The 24,834-nt window shown below is 32.1% G+C and overlaps 1 protein-coding gene across 1 annotated transcript in view; it reads right to left on the reverse strand.

The window, feature by feature from the left end:
• LOC123662726 (paired box protein Pax-6) overlaps positions 1 to 24,834 on the reverse strand; it is a 41,055-nt gene that overhangs the window by 983 nt on the left and 15,238 nt on the right. The window contains exons 3-9 of the mRNA XM_045597529.1: positions 21,905 to 22,124; positions 20,627 to 20,631; positions 16,493 to 16,523; positions 10,389 to 10,541; positions 9,033 to 9,115; positions 3,881 to 4,056; positions 2,432 to 2,607 (exon numbers count right to left, since the gene is read on the reverse strand). Coding sequence (XP_045453485.1) covers positions 2,432 to 2,607; positions 3,881 to 4,056; positions 9,033 to 9,115; positions 10,389 to 10,541; positions 16,493 to 16,523; positions 20,627 to 20,631; positions 21,905 to 22,124 — 844 coding nt within the window. The remainder of the gene's footprint in view (positions 1 to 2,431; positions 2,608 to 3,880; positions 4,057 to 9,032; positions 9,116 to 10,388; positions 10,542 to 16,492; positions 16,524 to 20,626; positions 20,632 to 21,904; positions 22,125 to 24,834) is intronic.

Consider the following 24,834-nt stretch of genomic DNA (forward strand, 5'->3'; position numbering starts at 1 on the left):
GTACATTAAAGTATTTAGAAAATATAGTATTTTAGAAAATAACAAATACCGTAAAATAAAATAAATCAAACAAAATAATAATAATAATAATTTAAACTATTAAGTGAAATAAAAAACATATAGCTTTATTTATTTTTGTCGACAGTATAAAATTACATAAATAATTAAAAAAAATTTACTAGTAATATTTTAGTTTACAAACGTCATATTATACAGTCGTGTGACTGATATTGCGTCACTTCCGTTATATATTTTTCTTACGGTTTTAGTATCACATTTTTTTTTCAGTTCGGTCGCCCAGCCAAATGCCATGCCTGCCGTAAGGAACTTCGTTCCAATAATGTTATATAATTAATAATAATGGCTCAACGTTAAGAAAATATCATGTCATCAAGTAGCGATGCAAGCGTCTCCGCTTTTCGTGTTATATTATAAACTAAACAAAACCTTTCAAAGCCTTGCTCGGAACATGAACTGATCTATCGCACATTATTTACAATCGTCTGGCTTCGAGCTACATAATTCTATATCGTGCCCCTACCGCGTGCGAGCTCGCGATAACATTTTCCATTCCGTCGCGAAGGGTACCGTTTACATTCATTACACGATATTATCGCCTTTAAACAGCTCCGCCGAGACTCGTTTAGTCAATGGTTTGTGTCTATGACCACCCCCTTGTTTATGACAAACGTTAGATTTCAAATGTTGATTTTATTGCACATATACGATACTCACTTACACAATGTTGTGTATTCAAAAATTATTTACATTGCAATTTTCTCTCCGATATTTCATTATTTCTAAATCTTCCTTTCCAAAATGAAGGAATAAAAATACTCATTAAAATCGCAAAAGGCCAAGACCGAAAAGCTGTAAGTATAATAAATCTGTATTATTTAATACCGCACGAAGCTGGAAATGCACCCGTCGAGAGAGCGTAAAAGAGTAAATGAAACGAAAGCGTGCATTTTGAATTGTGAAAAACTCTTTTGTTCGCGGCTACTGCTGAAAACTCTGCAGTGGAACAATGCGAAACGCCCCAAACAACAATAATTCATACCGCTTTCCGCCACCTACGGCTAAAAATGTCCGCCGCATGATATATAATATCAAGTGGAAAAGTTATAGCTTTTTAAAACAATGGAAACGCCAGCGCCTCGCAGTTTGTTCTTTTGCTGAATACTAATAAATCAACAACGTTTGTTACTTTTGGGTATTTACGCGGCTGGGATTGAAGAAATATAAGACCTTTACGTTTCATTTCGAATGGCAGTATGGCGGATGGCGGAGTTTATGTAAGTGCTTTCGTTCAGTTTTACTATTTGTTAACAAAGGAATTCGATATTCAAAATCAATTTAAAATCCATTTGTAAAGAACAGACAACAGCAAATCCAATCGAGGCTTGAGCTTCTATTTTTTCCACTTTCTCTTTTTATTTTTTGTTTCCCCGTCATGTCGCGGTCTTGTGAGCCAGACGCCCCTTGCTCTTGAGTCAGCGTTTTTTACATTTTATTACGAAGTTGGTAAATATTTTCCGAGGCTTGATTTCGACGATTTTGTAACGTTTTCAGTAAGACTATAGACATTTTATTTCTAATATTAATATTGAATCCGTTTTTACTATACAAAGGTTTGTACTATGATGGCCTTCTTTGATATTTTTACTAGCTGGTGCCAGTAATTTCTGTTGCTTAGGTTATTGTACTAACTACATATTTTATGTGCTGAGGAAAACACTACAAATTAAAAATCTGCTTTGCTTATGTAAGCTTCTTGCCTAAAAAGGTTATTTTAATATACGTCATTATTGATACACATTGCTTATTATTTGCTGTGTTAAAATAACGGTTTCCAATAACTTCAATGCTTTATTTTAAAAGAATATATCGCAATATATAGATAAGGATCAAGTTTCTAAGAATGAAAACTTCCAAGAGTTAATTGAAATTTATTCATTAGTGTTTCCATTATGTTGGCACAATAGTATAATTCTAATATTTTATCTCTGTAAATTTTACACAAGTATGTGTAACAAACAGACGATTTTTTTATATAGAAAACTCTGTCTGAATGTAACAAAATGTATGTACTTATCATTACTAAAATCCTTTTAAAAATACTAACAAACAGAAAATTATGACAATAAATTAAAATGGTGATATACATAAAGTTGACATCTGCAGATGTTTGTTTTTCGTATACGTATACACATTTAAATTTGTTGCAGTACGAGAGAGAATTTTTTTCTGTTCAATAACAACTTTTTTGCTGTCATCAAAGTCATATTATTTAAAAAAGCGACAAATATATTCTTATCTTTAAAATAAATGAAAATATAAATATCGGAATCTTAATACAGTAGAGTGCTATATAAACATTCAATTCATCAAGCATTTCTATACCAAACAGAAGAAAAAACAAAAAGCTTACCAGTACTGGCCGCTCCTTGCGGCTGTGAGTAAGCCGCGTGTTGTTGATGTGCTGCGGGTGCTCTAGAGTAGCCCCCACTACCGAGCACGTCTCCGAACATGTAAGGATAACCACCGTCTCGTTGTTGCAGACACGATGAGGAGAGCCCACCCGACATTGAGCTGTCGGAAATTTCACTGTCAATATTTGGCGGTAAAAATTTAGTGTTGTCTTGGATAGCAGAGATTAAATGTAACCTTAACCTTGTTTTGTGGCACGTGTCTTAAAATACTGTAACTATGCATAAATGGTTAAATTAAAAAAATATATATAAAAAGTGAAACCTTTTTTGTGTAAAATTTTTCATATCATTATATAAGTTACATGGATAACATATTTATTATTATTTCTTAATCATCATCACAGAATCAGAAAAAGTCAATGTGTTCTAGTTAATCAATTCTTAGCAGTGGAACAGTGATTTATAATCATAAGCTTCTCAAGAGCTATTAATATTACTCTAAAAACTCAAATTTATGAAAAAATTTAATATCGTAATGTAAAAGTAAGCCGTATACATCAATGTTTACATCGATGTTTGAATACAAATATTCATTTTTAACATTTAATTTTTCAAGAGAAACTATAAAATCAAGTTACGAAAAGCAATAAAGAGGATGTGATAAATTTATACCGTAGACCGAGCTAAAGAGGAAACTTTTCGTCTCACTAAGTTAATTTGCTTCGACAAAAGCTAAAGCCCGTAGATTCACTATTAAAAATCAATCCAAGTGGAAAGTCGACCTTCGGCGCTCAACTTCGGAGCGTCTCGGTGCAGTGGCGGGAAACGCAAGGAGGCGCGACCTTTGCCGCCCGATTTCTCGCGCTATTTAATTAGTGTCACTTCTAGATAATAGATGGCGTTAGGCCACCTCTATCTAGAGTTCTAGACTATTACGTGTAGTAATTTTTTAAAGCAAAAGAGTTTTCTTGTTTTAAGGTTTGCTAATTTAATGTAAGTCTTTGTTTTTAATGCCCATTCATTACGTAAAATAAACGGAGCAATAGGTGCTTAGAGTTTTAGTTGTCATATTTAATGTTCAATGAATTTGCTTGTCTTTTAAACTTAAAACTTTTTTATTTTATATGAAAACATTAAATTATATTGTTAAGGTTTTTATTAAGGCCAATCAAATTGCCAATTTAAAGATATTACAGCCAACAATTTGCAGATTGAATATTATTACCTACCTATTTTTTTCTAGACTATGACATATACCTACGTCTTAAAAACCCTGCTAAAAACAGTAGGTAAATATAGCATTCTTAATTAAAGGTTTTAAGAAAACGCAATATGAAACAAATTAGTATGCAAACTATTGCTTATAAGAAAGAGCGAAACAATCATATCGGTTATCTTGTGTCTCTCTATCTGAGACTTAAATGATACGATGATTAAATGATTCTTACCTATAAGTGTCACTCATAGTGGCTATGGGTTGCGGTATGGGGCTGTACATGGAGTTGAAGCCTCCATTGAGCGGCAGGCGGGCAGGCGGCGCAGGGGGGGAGGCCGGTGCGTCTCTCCTTTGACTACGTAATTTCTCCTCGCGTCGCCATTTCGCGCGACGGTTCGAAAACCATACCTGATTATGTCACAAATATATTTAGTTTTGTGCTAGTATTACAATTTTATGTTAATATTGTAATATGTATATGAATTTAGTATTGATTAGTTTCTTAAAATATAATAATTATTATTACAAGCCGCACTATTTATGATGTGTGCAGTTGTTAGTAAATAATTTCTCATGAAATCAAAGTTGTCTCTGCAATTAATTGAACCGTAGACAATATTATGACATCGAACTGCGTGAAACGGAACGCTATCCGGAAATAGGGTTCACGTGCGCGTTACTTCCGCCAACATGGCGACGGCAATATGGCGTCCTTTCCCGCTCTTTGCGAAGACGGGAGTCAGGAAAATGTTTATAAGATATATTTTTTATTGTTGCAACAGCATTTTAGCATTTAAAACAAATTATTTCTTTAAAAATATAGTTTTCTGAACGTTATCGGCTCTAGCTAGCTTAATAGTTGTACCTACTACACTAACGTTCAGAAATGAACCTCATATATTCCCAACTAAAAAAACCAAACAACACTTTTTACGTAGGTACAAATAGAATAAGAAAATAAGAAAAAGGCACTGAAAGAGGTCGTGTAGGGTAATATGTCATAATATTATTGCTCTGGCCTCCAAAAGAATCGCCTGAATATTGCCGACTATATTTTATACGAACCCTCGGAAAACGCAAAGGGTCCGGTAAAGCTGAATACACACAATTGAGGAAACTTTCGAGTGCTCACTGGTAATTTTACTTATAACTAAATATATGGTTAGTTTCAGAAATATTAAAATAGTTTTTAAATCTTTGATATATTAAAATAGTTTTTGTTAGTGTAAAACTTGCTGTTTTAAGCTATTTAGGTACTTATGATTAAGTGAGTTCAGTTTGAAAACGAATATCTTTTTATTCATCACTATTAATTAAATACAATAATCTCAGAGTACTAATATATCTATTTACGACGAATGGGCATAAAATTCTATATACTCATTCAATGTCACTACTTCAACGAATCTCTCAAAAATATTCTTATTAATCTTCGTTTCTAAATAATAATTATCATAATAAGCAATACTTAAATAATTCACAGTTAGTGAACGCGCCCGATGTAATAAAATATTATGACATTTCTAGTTTTTTCCCATTCCATAGATATTTTCTCTTGACAGTGGTGACAGCCGTTTCCCGCCTCTCTGTCACTCCCCGTTGGCCTTTTATAAATTGTTAGCCCTCAGTTGGGTCAAAATAATGTTACAGGGGTTCCTCACTAAATGGGATTTACCGTAATTCTGTTATTTTGCCAACAAGTTACCTCGATGAGTTTCTATAACCGCTTTCGTACATTTTTTATACATCATTTATCCAATGACGTTGTTATGAAGGTAATAAGATAAAATATTTTTTAATAAAACAGATGAAAGAATAATAATTATTTGGACTTAACGGATTTTTTTTGCAATTACCTTTTTAATTAATCTCTGTCGTAATAGTTTAGATACAATTATTGTTCGCTTAACGAACGATAATATAGCGAATAAAATTTTTATGTTTTGTCAATTAATATTTATAATGATATTATTAATGTATAAATATCATATTAGCTATTTATATCAGGAATATAATGTTATTTAATTTTTACTTTTATCTTCTTCTTATATAAAAAGTTCTCGTGTCACAATGTTAGTTACTATACTCCTCCGAAAACGGCTAGACCGGTGCTATTTTTATGAAAATTTGTATGCATATCGGGTAGGTATGATAATAGGCCAACATCTATTTATCATAACCCTTAAGTTATAAGGGGGGGATTATGGGGAGTAATGATATATATGACAAAAAAATGTTTGCTGGGTCAGCTAGTAAGTAATATATAAAACAATAGGTAGGCTAGCGAGATATTTTGTAAATGTGAAATACTAGCATAATAGATTCGATCTAGTATCATTTTAGTCAGCATTAATTTTTATAAACAACCTAAACTGCTCTTAAATAAAGTTTATACGAACTTCATACCTACAGATACAAACATAAGAAATATTTTCAGTTTTATACAGAAAGAAAAAAATATATCGCACTTGAACAGGGCTAAATATAAAAATGTTTTGTTTGTTACATATTCTGATATATTCTTTATAGTGATAGGTATAAGGTTAAATATTGCATGTTCGCTTGTAAAAAGGTTTTGTTCGTTGGGTGCCAATTTTTCAAAACATCCCCTCCTACAGGAGTCCCCTCCTTGCTATAGGCCGCGAGATCGATACCCGACCCCTGCTATGATGACTACGGTTTTATGAAAATTATTACGGATTCAAATACATTTTAAAATTATTTTCATGTTCAACTGATATCTGTACTGAAATATGTAAAAATTAGAGAACTTTAAAGTATTCAGCATTGCTTTTATAAATATAACAAAATCATTTATAGGATTGTATTTATTTGAAGGTCATAATTTACAGCACTGTCTTCAATTAGGCCTTTTTAAATTGAAATCTTAATTTAAAATTACAGTTGAATAACGAACTTTTTAAAATTTTACCGTTCTGAACCAGTTGCATTGCATTCTCAATTCAAATGTTATTAAAAAAGAAAAACGTTTAAAAGTAAAACGTTAAACGTTAAAAAACATCGATTAACTAAATTGTTTGATTTAAGGACATAAATTATGTTCCTTGCTTTTTGTGACTAATTTGTGTACTATTTTAAGTACACGAATTATTAATTAAACTGCTCCTGGAGTAGGTATGTGCCTCCCCTATTGTTACATTTATTCAAATCGTAACAGTTTTAGAGTTAAGAAATTACAAATAAAATAGTTCTTATCTTTATGAAAAATATAAAATGCACAAATTTTTAAATTAAAAACAATCGCATTAGTCTAAAACATTCTTTATTTAATGAAGTCTCTGAAACTTTTGATATTTGGTGCCTCTATCGTTCACATTTTCAACACAGCCTTGAACCCGAGGCAACACGTGGTGACGGCCGAATACAAAACGTTTCTTGAAAACTTCACTCATTGATATTAGAAAATTGAACCCTCAGCCACATACTTAGAGTCTAATTTAAAATGAAGCGTAAATCTACCGAATTTCCATTCAGGGTTGGTGCCTTTTAAATTGGATTTTTCGTGTAATCTTGTTTGAACTGTTAGGTAGTTGAGCGAAACGTCTATACGAAATGGTAGGTACTTATACAATTATATTTTATCATTTATAAAGCTTCTATTATTTACTGAGTAATTACACTTTATGTATTACTTTCATTAATTTATAATAGGTACTATGTAATCGTTTAAATGCGAATATCACGTTTATTTTTCATTTTGATAAGTATGTTCCTAAACAATATACAATCTTTTAGATCATTATTAGATTTCACGTATATAAGCATGTATATTTTGCATTAAATATGCTTTTACAATTATTGACATTAAGAACGAAACTACGTACCTATGTCCTAAAAAACGTAACCAAATCTCTCTGAGTATCCCTTCTCGCCCAATAAGTAAGTCTTATTATCCACAAAAATAATCACATTTGAACATTTATCAATAAAATTAAATATTGAACTATAACTCTTCCCTCTCCTAAAAGTAGACCCCCTTTTTAAGAGGGGGGAGAATATAGTACTGGCAACCCTAAAACGTACTTGTTGACCGTACGAGCGCTGCAGTGCTCTCGCGAATGTAAACTAACAGCCGACGATAGGTTAATGTAGAAGCTTAGCCCCGCTGGAAACAATGTCGTCGACATTTCCTTTTACATTTTTTATTTACAAGAAAACCGTTGTCGAAAATACGAAAGAATATTTCCTGTTACAAACATTATACATAATATAATTGTATGATGTATCAAGTAAATGCTTATTATCGTGAAAGATAGTACAAAGAGCTAAATTGTAGGCACGCCTCGATTCTTAAACATTTTCAGCCTTCCTGTGATAATTACATTTATATGTACTTTATTCTTATACTTTTGTTTTCTTTTTTATTAATGTTGTAGAAGATTTGTTTTACATATGATTTCATAATAAGTTTGAGTAAAGAAAGTTCCCAAATTAAAAGTTATTAATCATTGAAAATATTCACTGTTGTCGCTGCGACGTCTCTTAAACTAATTCAATTTAGCGCAGCTAAGTGCTCTTAAAAATTGTTAAAAGGTTGCAGTCAAAATTGCATTAAAACGTTATAAAAGTTGCCAAGTTTCCTGCCCGTGATAAATGGTATTTTAAGCTGTTGGCAACACCGAGTGTGGCGACTCGCTAAGTAAAACGAAATGTCTGCGGCTTAATTGATTCTATTTCTTTTATCACATCGATTTTTATCCATAGTTTAATAAAATAACGCATCAACATTGTGGCTTTATTCCCTAATGTATTTGTATTTTCAATTATACTTTAATACCACCCTCTCTTAATTACATACATGAATGTAAATGTTAAATACATATGGGAAGATAAACACGAAAGATGAAAAATTCAAACAATAAAAACATGTTTAACATATTGCTGCGGTAATATTTGTCGATGCTGTATATTGCCTACCTATATTTGATCGTGGCTTGGTGAGCTTATATAATAACCCTTGTTTTTTTAGTCTGTTTGCTAAAGACGCATCTACATGCGGCCCGCGCCTATGTAAACATTCAGTGTAAACAGGCCCTTATGGACGCATCCATGGTCCGCTTTTAATAAAGCACCCTTGTCATGTTTTTTCATTTTATTTTATTTTAGCTGTGAATTAACAAGCTACCATTTTATTACTTTTAAAAGATTTCTTACGTAACGTACGTTGTGAAAACATTTCAGTATTTCAGTCGGTTCAAAGTAATAAAAATGTTGTTAAAAGTGCCGTTAGTAAAGCACAGATAAATAATTAGGAGCGTGAAAAGCGCGCGTAAACGCACCGTTATACGCATCTTTTTTTCAGTTAGTAAACGAGGCATGGACAATACAGCCACCTTACCGGTGTAAACTGGAGTTTATTTTACCTGGATACGTGCCTCAGGCAATCCAATCTTTTCAGCGAGTCGTTCGCGCGCGAACACGTCCGGGTAGTGCGTGCGCTCGAACTCTGTGGACATCCGTTTTCAAATTAAATTGCGAACTGTGACATTCGAAATTTGAATTCCTGTCTGAAATTTTTTGTTGCTTATATTACTATAGTTTAGGAAATATTTTTTATTATACAAAAATGTAGACTTCTTTTTTAAATAATATAAACGTATGTATAACAGTTTTTAAAACTACATACATGCGGTTAAATTTTACTAACATAGATATATTTTTATTTAGGAGTAAAAGTAAAGCAGTAAAAAATATATTAAGTAGTAAGTATGTTAGGCAAACAAATAGAAAGACACTGAATCCTAATCAAATAACGTAACCAAGTAACAAAAAATATGAATCAACTAATAGCAATAACGAAAGCAATAATACTATAAGAATGGCAATACAAACAAACAAACAAGAAAAACTGAGATTAACACGACACAATAATTGTTAGTGCCACTGGTCGAGAGTTCGGTAAATAGGAGGGACAATATTTATTTATTTACTAATAACTTGTTATTGCAAACAATAAATAAGATGAAAGGGACGCCAAATTGGTTTATGAAGGCTCTGGGGAGCGCTTACGTGTAGCACTCTTACCAGTCAGATTTGAGCTGTATGAATGAAATCTTGAAGCACTTGTAAAAAATTTTTGGATTGCTAGCCGCTAATTAGTTTAACATTTGATAAATAACATTTAAGATGTACTTCTCTTAAATTGTTTTTTTTTTTTTTTTTTTTTTTTTAATAATTCGTGTCTTATTTGACAATTACCAAACGAATTTAAACAGTATAAAGATTTAAGTAATCAATATTTAAAAAAAGGAAAATCTTCAACCTTGTCGTATGTAAATGAAATTTATTACAAATATAAAGATTTCATTCTATTATTTGTTGTAGTTATATAAAGATAATAATATACGTGTAGTTAACTTTTCGCGTCAATATTATCAATGCTGGCTATGTTGTAAATAGCTTATGATTAAAAATACCGCCTATTTTTATACCATTATAACTATTATAAGACAAATAATAAATTGTAGGCAACATTCGCAAAGCAATAATTATTCTAATTACGTTGGAGAATTTTTATGACGACAAAATACTATTACTTAACTATATTGTCATCATTATTATTATTATTTTTTTGTTTATCAAATTCGTATCGTTTATCGCATTTCTGTATAGGTTTCTAAACTACAGCAAAACCATGTACCCTTTAAAGTGACGTTATAAGGTCTCATAAAAAGGTATATTAAAATTTATAAAGTTTAATAACGCAGGTAAGTGGATACCTTTTTCAAGACTATCAATTTGGTCATTTGTGAACGAGGTCCGGTTCCGCTGCAGCTTCCTCTTCAGTCGTAGTCTCATTTGCGAATCTTCATCACCAGACGACGCGTGTTCGCTGTTACCATCTGATCCAGCTTCAGAGTTTAACGTATCTACTGGGACAATAGAATTATATTGTTAAATGGATAGGCATTTATGAAAAGGAGATAAACTGGGAATAATATGAAGTAAAAGATTCATTTGCTTATTATTTCATGAGATAATTTCCATGAGTACCTTAAACAATATTCAAATAATAAGGTAACTATAATAAGCCTTGTAGAAAGCATTTGTCCTGAAATATACAGGTCATATAATAGTAATATATAGGTCTACTACTCCGATAACTAGCTTAACAGAATAAAGAAAAAGATGATTTATGCACATGTATGTTTTTAAATAAAATTTTCTTCTATTGAATATTTTTTAAGATTCAGTAAATAATTTGTTTATTAGTTTTCATAAAACGCAATGTAATAAAAACCGGGGCTTGATATTTTCCTTTCGACAAAAATAGAAAAAAAAAAATTATAAATTTATAGTTCTGCATCACCTCACTTAATAATGGAATTGAGATGATCCAATCTATACAAATAAATAAAACTGGAGTGTCCGTTTGTAATATTAAAATAACTACTTTTTACTAAATGCATATGGATGTATACACGGTACATATACCAAAATAACATTTTTTACCATTTTTGTCTGTCTGTTTGTTTCGGCTAACCTCTGAAACGGCTGGACCGATTTTGACGAGACTTTCACTGGCAGATAGTTGATTTAATAAGGAGTTACTTAGGCTACTTTTATTTGAGATATTTTTGATTATAACTGCAAACTGAACAATAACTTTTTTGTTAAATTCCATCGGGCGAAGTCGCAGACACAGCTAGTATTTAATAAAAATGTCCAATAAAATTTTAGAAAACTCCAATACAAGTTTACTATAGAATATAAATATCAAACAAATTTAAGAACCCACCAAAGTTTGACAGATATAGGTACCTACCTACCTACCTACCTATATTTAGGTATCAAAATTCAGCATCCCTACGACTTTGTATATTATTCTGAATGAATGAATGACTGTATGTTTTGTAGCAAATTCTTTTAAACAACATCGTATCTGTATCGACATAATACACGCATCATTAGGTGCAACATGAAGCCATTTATAAAGCAAGTTTAAAGCGATACTCGACAAATGTTATCAGGGGGCTGCGTGCTCTTCATCATGAACTATCAACACAACACTCGAGCGAAACGATGTCGACGACTATCAAGCGAATGCATCAGCATAATTGCACAATTGAACCCCAGAATTACAGACAAAAACTTCAAAAAACCAGTCACCGTGATCTCCGCTCTCCTACCCTGCATTTAACGATAAAGCTCAGCGTAAACTAAACACGTTCCCTGAGGGCGATGTCAAAATTAAACGTTAGTCGTAATGTTGTCGACATGCCCTCAGCTAATTGATTAATTTGCTTTATGGTCGGACCACTTGAGCCCGGTTCGATTCCCGGGTCGGTAATGGCCGCACGGGTTGATGACTCCACTGAATGGACGGTCTGTTACACAATCTGTCACATTTTTCTGATACGCTGAGATGTGGGCGGGAGCTAATTTTCGTAATGGATTATATTGAAGAATTGCTCGTAAGATGTATCTAATTCAACGAAACGTTTAACATTGTAATCATTGGTTGTATTGTATTAGATTATCGTTATTTATACAAGTACTATTTACTATTTATTACCAACGTTCATCGCTTATAAATAATACACAGCATTATATTAGTTTTATACTAAGTGTATTTTATATTAAAGATAAGGATTTCAAAAATGCTTTGAAGCCAACTTGAATAAAAAAAATGATTTGCAGTTTAGTTTGAAATACCAGAATAACCAAAGACAAGTAAAACGTAATTACGTATAAAGAACACGGCAGATTTGAAATCGTTATCTGAACATTTTAAACGCGTGTTCGCCGTACTTTTGCGTCTCGTGTAGTTAGGATCGCGACATGATTGATGCGAGCCATCTCCCGCGAAACACTTTCCGTTCGGTTGACAATTTTGATTGATCGCGCGGTGTGCGAGCGCCCTTATCGCGTCTAATGAGAGCCGTGTCGAATGTTAACTTATATGTGGATTTTTTGTTTTCCAAAATGTACCAAACATATCGCAAAATTATACACATACATTTAGATATACTTTTATTCGATTCACAATTTTTAAATCAAATTTCTGAGAGTGTTATTATAACAATTTGTGTAGTCTGCATAACACGGGTCGTAATCAACGCGCTTACCGTATAGGTACATACACTTAATTTGAAAGTTGTCAAAGTATAATTAAGGCACAGCTACTTAGGTGAAAATAACTACACTAAAGTACTACTTCACATTGCGTTATAAATTAAGCGGAGCTGTAAATAAGACTTAAAACTTGGGGCATATGTTTCACCGAAGTTTCCAACTAAAATCTCAGGAAAACTGAGCTTGATTAACGGAGACACTGACTTATTTATGACTTAGTGTTTACTGAAAACAGCCCTTTGTGAGGTACAAAGGGTCGTGTTAAAAAATATTTCCGTTTCTCGATCTGAGTTTTTATTTGTCGTTACAGAACGAAACATAAAGGAGGTATTCATTAAAAAAAGCGCTCACAGAGACGGGAGCACTTAACCACAATCTCACCAATAACGACCTACAAATGATCGAAGGAATAACTTCGATACGGACGGGCCGGGAGGCGGAGAGAAATACCTAAGAGAAAATAATAGTAAGGAAATAAGAAAAGAAATAAAAGTAGGGGCGGTGAAAAAAAATTGGAAAAAATAAGTACAAAGGAAAGCGAAGAAAGTCGGGACTCGGGACGCGGAGAGATAAAGCGAATTGAAGTTATCGGGGCGAACGCGAACGTGGCGTAGCGCGTAGGTGGGGGCGATCGCCGCGATACTAGATCGATACTGTCACTCAAGCGGCCGTGGGTGAGGCGCGAGTTAGCGGCGACGAGCGAAGCTCTCCTTTTTCTCCTTTTTCTCATGAAGCAAAAAGATAGCTTCGTGGTTAACGAATTACGGTTTAAAGACATCTCCATTAAGAATAGAAGATCAAGATAGGAGACATATTTGTAATATTATACTTAAATTATGTAATAATTCGATATTTTCTTTGGAATATAATGTAAAATGAACAATACCTTGAGTCTTTGTCGCACAAATCGTCGAGGGACTTGTGTGTAAGACGCTCTTCCTCTAACCCATAAGCTCGAATCGATCTTGATATAGACAACAATTGACAACTATTATTCAGAGCAAAGACCGCAAACTCAATGAAGAGAACATGCTTTCAAATTCACATGTCAAAAATACAATTTCAAATACATCGATAATAAAAGGTAAATTTTCTTGATCTGTATAACATCTTAAAGAAACACAAAGCAGCGTTTTAGCTATATTCCGTTAACCGCCATTCCCCTAAATTAAAAAACAGACCATAAACCACCAACGACAAATAATAACTGTATTATCCAAGTTATCTAGTGGAATTTTATAACATAATACATTCGAATTTTAAGCCGCTAGCGCTTGTGCCTTACACTATGGCTCCAGTCACTGTCGGATTGCTGGACAAGACGCAATCTACCTAATTTGACAATCGCGTTATTAAAATTATTGAACTAGGACATAACAGGTAGGTAGATTACCGAAACCTATTATTATAACATTAGATTTTTTTGTATAAATGAAAATGAATGAATAGCTGCACTAATTCGGATTTAAAAAAAAATATACAAGATTGTTATAAAGAACGATTATTTAAAATTCACATGACAACATCTGTCATTTCAGCAAGTCTTATTCTTAACAAATAGCATTTGAATTTTAAATATCTATACGTCATGTCCAATTTTAATAGTAGGGCCGCCATAACTTATAGCGTGACTTTTATAATCACCGTCAAGAAAACCCAAAGCCAACCAAAAAGAAATAGCACCAAACGATATTTAAATCTAACTATTATATTTTTAGATTATAATTAAATAAATAAACTGTTTAGAAGATAAAATAATATAATTATTAAGTTAATTGCTGGGGCTAATTAAGTTAAATCTTTTAAATACAGTATAATAATAGTGGTTACGATAAAAGCTAAAATAATTTCTTTTTATGTTGGTTTACACGCCTCGACGCCTTCACCCGTTATCGTGATTTTTATCTCAACGAAACTATTAATACGAAAAGGCAAGTAGAGTCACGAGAGTAAATTAGTTTAAAATATTTAATAAACTAAACCATACATAATAATATTATAGAGAGAAAAGACTTGGTGAGTTTCGATTGTTTGTTATATATAAAGAAAAAAACTACGGGACCTATTTTAAAAATTCTTTCATCAACGATCGTTCCGTTACTGTAAAAAAGGGATAGCCAAAAATCGTGTTTCATTCGAACGATACCGCGGGCGGATGGCTAGTAAAGTATATTACATACTATTAAAAAGGAATTTTTTGTTTTTTAATAATAAATTCTGAATCTAATGAAATAAATTTGAAACTAACTTCGTATTATGTTTTAATAGCCTATGTTATCTAGAAATGGCATAGACTATGACATGACATGACATGAGGATGATAAGTGACATAAATTTGTAAAGTATTATAAATATCAGCAACAATGAAACTGTAAAATGAGTATCTCAAATATATCGTTTAACAAATGAAACGTAATTACACCACAGACGTACACCCGGCTCTCCCCACTCGTTACAAGACATCAATTGACACACTCGAGCTCACAATAATAAAAACTAAACCTTATCTACCCCACTACTAAGTAATTTAGATGACCCTGCGGGGGATAGATGTTGATTACAAACAACCAATTATCCAGACCCATCACTTTTCCACCATCACATACAAATGTACCGCGATTGAGATGAGTCTTCGCTCCCGAGGGCTCTAGATAGACCGGTCCATGTTTGGTAATAATGGTTTATTAGGACGGGCGGAAAAGTGGTGGTTCAAACCATTAATTTGCAATAAATTGTAAGTAAAATAGGTTGTCGAATTCGTACACGCGTTTAGTTTTCTCATTTATATATTGTATTCGAATAATTATATTTAGATTGGAAACAATCGGAATTCTAAATTTTAAACAAGGTTTATTATTTGTCAGATCTAAAAAACATGAACGTAAAAGTTTGGGTCTTTAGAAACTACTTATTTGCGTTTTAAAGATAAAATGTTTCATTTTAATTAAAATAAATGCATACATACATACTTTGTAAAATTCATTACTTTTAGTATAAAAATTGTTAAATATAAGAATTATTAGAATGAAATCACGTGGGAGAAGAGTATTCAAAGTTGATAAATAATATCAACGTTCTGAAACTGAATATGATATATAATAATTTATTAAAAATCAAGTAATAATATTAATGAAAGTTTAGTATTTTAAAACCACATAAACTTTAGAAAAATCAAACACACACACTAAGAAAAAAGCTCTGCAAGGCCGTGGACAATGTTCGGAATAGTTTCAGATACAAGCTTGATTCACCGCGCTGTTTCCCAGAGACTTATAAAGGAAAACATAAACAAACAATTCAACAAACCAAAAATAAATATTAGGTAATTAGTGAGTTAAAATTATAGTCTTAGAATATTAAAAGCAGTAGCAAAATTACATTTTTTTAGATTTTAACAGTTTTGACAATTGAGACTGTTATCTCTTCCACTGATCTATTTTTTTACGATTGTTTAATTTCAGATTTTTGAGACAAGTAACTTCTTTACGATGACTTTCTATTGACTAGTACCTACTATAAGAACATTTTTTAGATATACCTACGTTAGTATAGTTGAGATATGTACGTCTGCATTGTATAATACTCGTATATTGGACTAGAGACTAGGCACCTAAAACAAAAACAAACACATACATACTTTAAGAATTTATCAACACGCGTCTGTTTGCTAATTTACCGAAATGGTAATCGAAACCCTGGTCTCGATTTCAAATCGGAACAACCGAAGCGGGAAACCTAAGCTATTAACTTTTTAACGTGTCACTTTGATCATCGAGTGCCTTTGAATTTAACTCAATTGCACTGGAATGGTTCGATTAAAAAGCTATTGTTTCATAGCGGTGCTACAATCGAGAACTCGCGACGTGTAATCGATAGTTATGTTGTAATAGTGTTCAACCACCTGGCGAGGGGTGCCTGAAGTATTCGAATGATTTGTGTTGAAAACAGTTTCATATTGCAATGTGACTATTTGACGTTTTGACTCTTCAATATTGATACTTTTATCTTCATATATACTGATATATAGCTATACTTATATATATACCTATATATATTTTCTTTTTAGCTATAATCATTTCTGAATTTAGTTGTATAAATAAAATTCAATCTTGTTTATGTATTTGTATTAGATTTAATTCTTTAGAACTGGCACTACCGAAATTTTATTCCAGTGACTATAAAGCACGCAAGTTAGTAAGTCACTTAAAAATGTATATTTAAAGATAGCGATGGTAATTATACAAGTCTTCACGCTGAAATAATTACAGAGGTATAGAGACGTGTATCTTTACTTCTGTAATTATTTCCTACTTTACCTAGGAAAGAAGTATTTATATTTATAAGATAATTAAATTTAAAAAGTGTATTTGTGTGGTGTAAGTTTGTCTACGGTTTCGATCTATTTGTTTCTCAATATCACGGTTAATTTGTCTCGTGCAATTGTCCAACCGCTTGTTGGTCCGACCGTCCACGGACTGTTTATATTCTAAACCTGTATGTACAAGCAATTTGTGCAATTATTTGAACTACCCGCAAACAGAGCAAATAAAGGTTTTATATCAATATTATTATGAAAATATATTTGTATTTGACATAAATACCATGTTTTAATAGTTTAATATGATTAAGGTTTTAATGAATAAAATATAGTCAGCTAAAAAGGAATGAAAATTTACATTGTGCGTCAATCACTCGCGCGTTTTTTTTTTGGCGGGAGAGAAAAACATCGGCCATTTTGTTTCGTTTTATTCGCGTATGCTTTGGAACATCGGACGCGCCCGTCGATCCGTGAATCAAACATTGCGTTGAATATTAAAAATTTGTAGGCCATTGCCTATTGAACAAAATGTTTCATTGATCAATCCCGTTTGTTTTTCGACGCCAATGTTACAAATATTTTCATATTTATTAAAAAAACGGCGAAAATGTGTGCGGATAATTTTTCTGTAATTTTTTTAACATCGAATAATAAATAATATTTTTCTAATAACTATTCAAATAAATTGCTTTGGATTTTTTATTTTATTTAAATGAACTGATGATTGTTATTAAATGATTTATTTTTTAAATTTCAGTCCTAAGGAAGTGAACAGGAGTGTTTCTATCAGTAGTGAAGATTGCTTAAGAGCCGAAAATTTGTGTATTTTTTTTTAATTAAATTAGAATTTATTTGCTTAAAAATTAAAAAATATTAGTTCACTTGACAACCATTCATACATTTCGAAATCCAATTACACGATAAAAGTTTAATAACATACATCCATCAAAAACTTTTGTATTTTAATTACAATATTCCATTTTTAAAATACGAGCGCTCGTTCATAATGATATTGCTGAGAAATTTTTTTTCATGTAAATAAACTTGAATTCGTCAGTTTTCTTTGCAAGAGCAATAAGTGTTTCAAGTCACGCCCGGCGGGGAGTGTAGCGTCAAAGTGCAGGCCCGACGTGCCCCGAGTAGCCGGAACTGGTGAACCCTCTGCTCTAAATACTAATCTTGAACACAGATACAATGCGAACTAGACAAAAACCCTTGATTTCGCCCGCGTTAATGTTGGTATGTATCGTAATTTAACGTCAGCCGACAAATAGGCTTTCTAACGGAAGAAGAATATTCACAAATGACCTTGTAACTTCTTAGATGAGTGCAATCAAATAAACAAACAAGCAAACTCTCTCACTCCGTAATATATGAAAACTGAATAAATAATTGTGTTTGCTCGCAAACGAAAAAAATCCGACTTCAATTACATCGACGAGTAATACAACGTAGATCGACGAAAAAATAGTCAAGTAACAACGCATTATCAGAGATTACTCAAAAAGTAGTTATCAGATCTCGATGAAATTTAAATGTGACCACATGATAAACATCGGCTTTCGATTAAATTAAAAATCATTAAAAAATCGGTACACCCAGTAAAAAGTTATTGCGGATTTTCGAGAGTTTCCCTCGATTTCTCTAGGATTCCATCATCAGATCCTGGTTTCCTTATCATGGTATCAAACTAGGGATATCCCCTTTATGACAAAAAAAGAATTATCAAAATCGGTACATCCAGTAGAAAGTTATGCGGTATAATACAACGTAGGTCGACGAAAAAGGCGTTAAGTAAAAACGCATTATTAGATATAGCTCGAAAAGTAGTTGTTAGATCTCAAATAAATTTAAATGGGACCAATTGGCACACACCACCTTTCGATTAAAAGAAAATTTGTCGAAATCGGTCCACACGGTCAAAAGTTCTGATGTAACATACATAAAAAAAAAAAAAAAAAAATACAGTCGAATTGAGAACCTCCTCCTTTTTTGGAAGTCGGTTAAAAAATATGTTTCTATATAAGCCGGCTGATACCTAAATCACAGGCATTAAGTACTTGCCTTAGGAATAGACAACCGTGTGTGTATGGCAAACACCTTTAAATTTATTTATTTAATAATTTCTTTGTAACACTTACTTGCGAATTAGTAAAAATTTTCAAAATACCTTATTGTTCTAATATAATATATACTTATATTGTTTAGTACTAAATTTTGTTACAGCTGTTAACTCTTTGCGTTAAGGGATCTTTCTTTACATTTGTCGCAATGTTTTAAGTCACGTACAGACGGAAGGCGTCAAAGTGCACATAGCGAAACGTGCTCTAATTTGTTACCAAGAATTTATTGTCATGTTACACGGAATTAAAAGAAAAGTTTATATTAAATCTTGTTTAATTTTTTATTAAAATTAATATAAGTAGAACAGATAGCCAACAAACCTGTGATGTACGAGGTCAAAGGACAATGTGTTCAAAATTGGACTTGTAACGCTGAATATTTTAGTTTCTTTAGTTCAAATCAAATCCAATTCCAATCAAATTCGAATAAAAAAACAGCATATAAAAAGAAAAAAGATTTGAGTCGCTTGGCTGATTTAGCTCTAACTATTCTCCTTCATAAAAGCAAGAATAGTCCAGCAGTGGGATATTTAACATTTCATCCATCATTTTGTTTAAATTATTAAGGTTGCCGGGGAGAAAGGAGAGGTTGTCTAAATACTTACAAGTCCGCCCATTGTACTAAAAAATCCGTAGCTATCTTTAAGCTTTACCTATTTAAAATCTATTCATGGTACGTATATATACTAAAGTATTAATTAATAAATTTAACAATATTCTAAACAAAATAATCTGAAACAATTCCTTTGACAACGTAATTATCAGTTAAAACATTGTATTTACGCGAAGGAACATCGATATTGCAGTAAACGATCGGCTTCACGAGGAATTGCACTCCTTGCTGCGAATAGGATTGATTGAGAGAGATTCAATTTACAAATTTACTTTAAACATTCAACCGTTTAATGTTACGAACTGAATGACAGTTTAAAAGTATTCTTATATGTACAACTTTAGTCTACACTTTAAATTTTCTGCAGTTCACGCGATTATGGAACCTACTAAAAGTTTTTTTTTTTACGTTATGTACGTTATGCGTCGCATTCAATAAGGCATTTAGTAGTTTGTAAGAACATATTTGTAATATAGTTTTATGATGTTATGTATCCCTTGTGATTATGACTAAACAAATTATATGAACTGTTTTGTCTCATATTGAGTTAACGTGTAGAATAATTAGTTCTACAATTCTAGTGTCATTTCTAATTGTTCTTAGTTCATCTATTAGAACTTTTTGGTGAGATTTTACTGTTGTACTCCTCACTCTCTTCCTTCAGTTGTGCCATTTTATAATAATAAAAAAAAAAATGATAACGTACTAAAATTGACAGCTTTGAAGAAACATTGCTTGTAGTCATTACCATCAATTTTCTCGAGTATTTAGTTCTCAAATCCGCATGTAATAAAGTAAAACCGAACATCACGCAAGAAACAAAGAGACATCATCTTGCAAGCCACAAAGACGGGCGAAGAAACGTACCACCCACTTTTACCCTCACAAGCCTCACGGTTTAAGGCCTAGGGTTGAGCACTCTTTAAGTGTATATTAAGGCTATATTATTCATAATACATAAAGAGTAAAGATTTATTTCTTTACGTAAACGCCTCGGTTCAGTGGTCACAGCGACTGGTTGAGTCGTAGATTCAATTTCCGCACATGACAAGTGTGTTTATTATCCCTGTAGTAGTATTGCTAATACTTGCGTATGTGTTTCTCGACTTCCAACGTAGGATTTACATTCTACCCTGGGTCATTGAGTGTGAGGCATTTGATTGTTTGTTATCGATAATCGCTAAATGTAGGTACTTAACCGTTTTCAAAAATTCATTTAACAATAAAAATCTACATTACTCAGAGCTAATACAATATATAGCATCAAGCTGTGGCTGGCGGTATAGAAGAATTAAAACATGTGTGTAAATCAATTAATAGATTTAGATCAATATAATTAGAATAGTATACAAATGAATCGAACAAGGGTTATCCTTCATTTTATATAGTAAATCTTAATAAATACGAAAGATTTTATGAAAGGAAAGTAGCAACCCTAACCTAGGTCTCAGACATTCAGACGAGTTGCAAGTCAAAGCGGGAAAAAGGACATCGCAGTGTCGTGACCTCTATTGGGTGCCTGACAATATTACACGCTTTGAGCGCGTGCCCGGGAATCTGTGTGACTCTTTGACGTATCGTAAAATGTAATAAAGTATGTACACTTTATTGGATTTGTATGTAAGTTAATATACGTTGTGTGTGCTTGAGTGACATACAAACAAAAATATCTACTAGATTTATAATATATCATTTAGAACATTAAACATCAAAAGCTTTAGCTTACATCTTTATATGTATCCAAGAATATCCTTTGAAACATTAATATTGTTAAACATTGTAATAAAACTAAAATGTTAAATTATGTATTATAAGTATGAATAAAAACTAAAAGTAAAAGTGAAATGGAAAACTTATTTAACTTACATGTAGTAAAACCAAATCATAGGTAAATTACACTCGTAAATTATAATAAAATTAACAAATCCATTTGTGCCATTAAAAATTAGTCTGAAGATTTCTGTCCCCAATTTTGAACCAGCTTATTGAAGAAGATATTACATAATAAAAAATAAATTACATTATGACTAATAATAAACGAACAAATATCTATAAATATCGACACAGCTACAACCGCGAGGTACGTCTCCCTATAATTCCACCTACCTCTCTTATGCTCCTCAGTCCCTGGTCTGTTCAACTGAGGTGGTAAGGGTGCTGGTATCGTGGGCGCCGCGGGGGCTGTAGGGAGTCCAGGGTACCACCAGCCCGTGGCTGCCTGACCGTTGAACATTCGGAGCTTCTCGTAAACGCTGTCGTTCTGCGCTGATGCGGCTTGCTCCTTCTGCGACGCCAGATTTCTTAGCACACGGTTGATCGATGACACCTAGATGTAGTAAATAGCATTATATTACATTTGTGTTTGCTCGCAAACGAAAAAAAAACTGACTTCAATTACATCGACAAGTAAAACGCCGAAGGCAGTCGGTAAAACCGTCAATTAAATACGTATTGTTAGGAATAGCTCATATATCTCAAAAAAATTGAAATTAACATTACAAGCACCCGAAGAATCATCAAAATCGGTATCATCAAACACAGCAAAAAGTTATAAGGAACAGATATACAAAAAAAAATACAGTCGAATTGAGAAGTCCTACTTATTTGAAATAGGATTTTTTTCAAGTATGTTCTAACATATTTTTTTATGAATGCATTATTATTATTAACATACCTACACATGCGGTCGTCTGTTCTTCAAATAGGCAACTTAATGGTATTATTTTAAGTAAAAGTTGCCAATTGCATGCTAATTGTCAATGTTATAATTCATTATTATTGAAAAATATTTTAAATAACACTTTAAGCTGCTTTTAATCTACTTCGATAAAGGAATTTTAGATTTTTATTTTTGATTAGTAAAGTATTCAATGTCATATTCGAAATAAAGTTCTAAGTAACTGTAGTAAATAAACAGTACTACTTAGAATAAAACTTCTTAGTGTTATAAACCATAACCTGTTGATAATTTTAATTTTGAAGCAACTTTGTATATAAACACATTACACACCTATGTATAAGCATGTATAAGAAATGGGTCACCTATAAATAAATATACATAATTTAAAACTTCCAGTTCATTATGCACCTACTATAGACACCTATACTTACATATGTATTGCTGATATAGTTTTAATATACTACAAAACTTAAATATTCAATAAAGATATAAATATAAACTTTCCAACAACTGAAATGAACAAAAGGAATATCGTACACAAAGTCACACACACATGTTTACTACCTACACACATACACGCGTCCCAATCTCGGGCAAACTAAATAACTATCTAATGGGAAACAAATTGCAAAACGTTCCCGCCCTTTTAACTTCCAAGCACGTGTAATTTAAAATTTAATATGATTACTAAATTCCAATCGGGAGCCTCAAAGGGACACAGATTAGGGCCCTCCCCACTCACCCCTTCAGGGCCTAAAAACCCCAATATCCATCTACTTTCGCCAAAAAAGCACGCATGCGTAAAAACCTAACTCACACAAATATACTCTATGTATGCCCATTTTAACACGTACAATCTTCGCTGTATGTATATAGGCAGCGCCGCGGGGCGTCCCTAGATAATAATATCTATCTGTTTTCTTGTTGCTATTGGCAACGGGGAAAATATATTTTTCTCCGTAACGGCCGGGGATCGGAGGGCGGCTGCAAATTCGCAAATGTGTTCACAGTTTTCGGATATTACGTTCATAATCGATTTTCCTTGGACGTTTTCAGTTACAAGTATCTCTTGAAAGATTTGCTTTTGTGTTCTTCGCTTGAGTATTCTATATAGTATATGTTATATATTCATTGTAGTAACTTAGTAAGAGTATATATAAAACCTTCGTGTATATGAAAGAGTATATTAAGAAAAAACTTTTAAAAAAACTATTTCTTACCATTATGATTTTAAATTTCGAAACGTCAATTTAATCAAAATAGAACATCGTAGCGAAATTATTTTTCTTAAAGGATAATATAAAGCGTTTCGTTATTCCAATTTTATTTTCTTCACCAAAAAAAAGCTTTCATATGTAAAATTTCGCATATATTTTGAATACGAAGCGAACTCAAACTATCGGTGTAACGTGTTGGTTTAATCCCGTGTAGCGCTAATGGAAGGTAATGTACAGGTGCCGTTAAACCTCTATACATTTATGTGCTAAAAGCTTTTATATACAAAAAATAATACGCAACATTTTGTTCGAAATTCGTTTTTTTGTGTTTTTTTTAATGGGTTTAGTTTAACACTAGATGTCTAACGCGGTTACTGTTGTTGTTACGTCACATTTATATCGTAATTAACGAAATTCATTGCAAATATATATTTAAAAAAAAAATTCTAAAACCAACTTTTTTTATATGATTTTTAACTTCTTTGAACACGTTCGTATTAGAATTATTAAAAGTATTATATTTTTTATTGTTTGATTAAAATTAAAGAGTTAATTTATTTAATTGATCAATAAATATTGTTATTATGTTTTTAGATTTTTAACCGACTTCAAAAAAGTGGGAGGTACTTAATTCACTGTATTTTAATATGATTACTAAAATATATGTGTTACGGTGTTATCTCATATCTTTTTAGGTACTGGGATTTTGGTGGTTCTTCTTTATTCGAAAGCTGGTGTTTGCCATGTGCTCCCATTTAATTTTGAGCGAAATCAGACTATCAGGTTTTGAGATATCCCCAACAACGCGTGTTCTTTGCGTGACGCGTGACTAATAGTGCGTTTATGGTTTTCTCATTTTGATACTTATCGATGTGAATTTAAATCGGTTTTTACATTTGAGAACAAACCACATTATTGTGTTATTGACTTTATTTTTATTTTATTTCTCACAAAACTTAGTAATTACGAGTTTTATAAGTCAAAATGTTCTCATTCCAAATGACGCACCTATTTGAAAAAAGAACATTTCTAACTAGAATATTTATCAGACCATAGGACATAATTGTTTTATATAATGACTTATACCGTTTCGGTACTGGGGACGTCGAATTAGTGATCATCGATGTGTGTAAAGGGCC

The sequence above is a fragment of the Melitaea cinxia genome, chromosome 19 (genome assembly GCF_905220565.1).
Source record: "Melitaea cinxia chromosome 19, ilMelCinx1.1, whole genome shotgun sequence".
In the NCBI taxonomy this organism is placed as follows: domain Eukaryota; kingdom Metazoa; phylum Arthropoda; class Insecta; order Lepidoptera; family Nymphalidae; genus Melitaea; species Melitaea cinxia.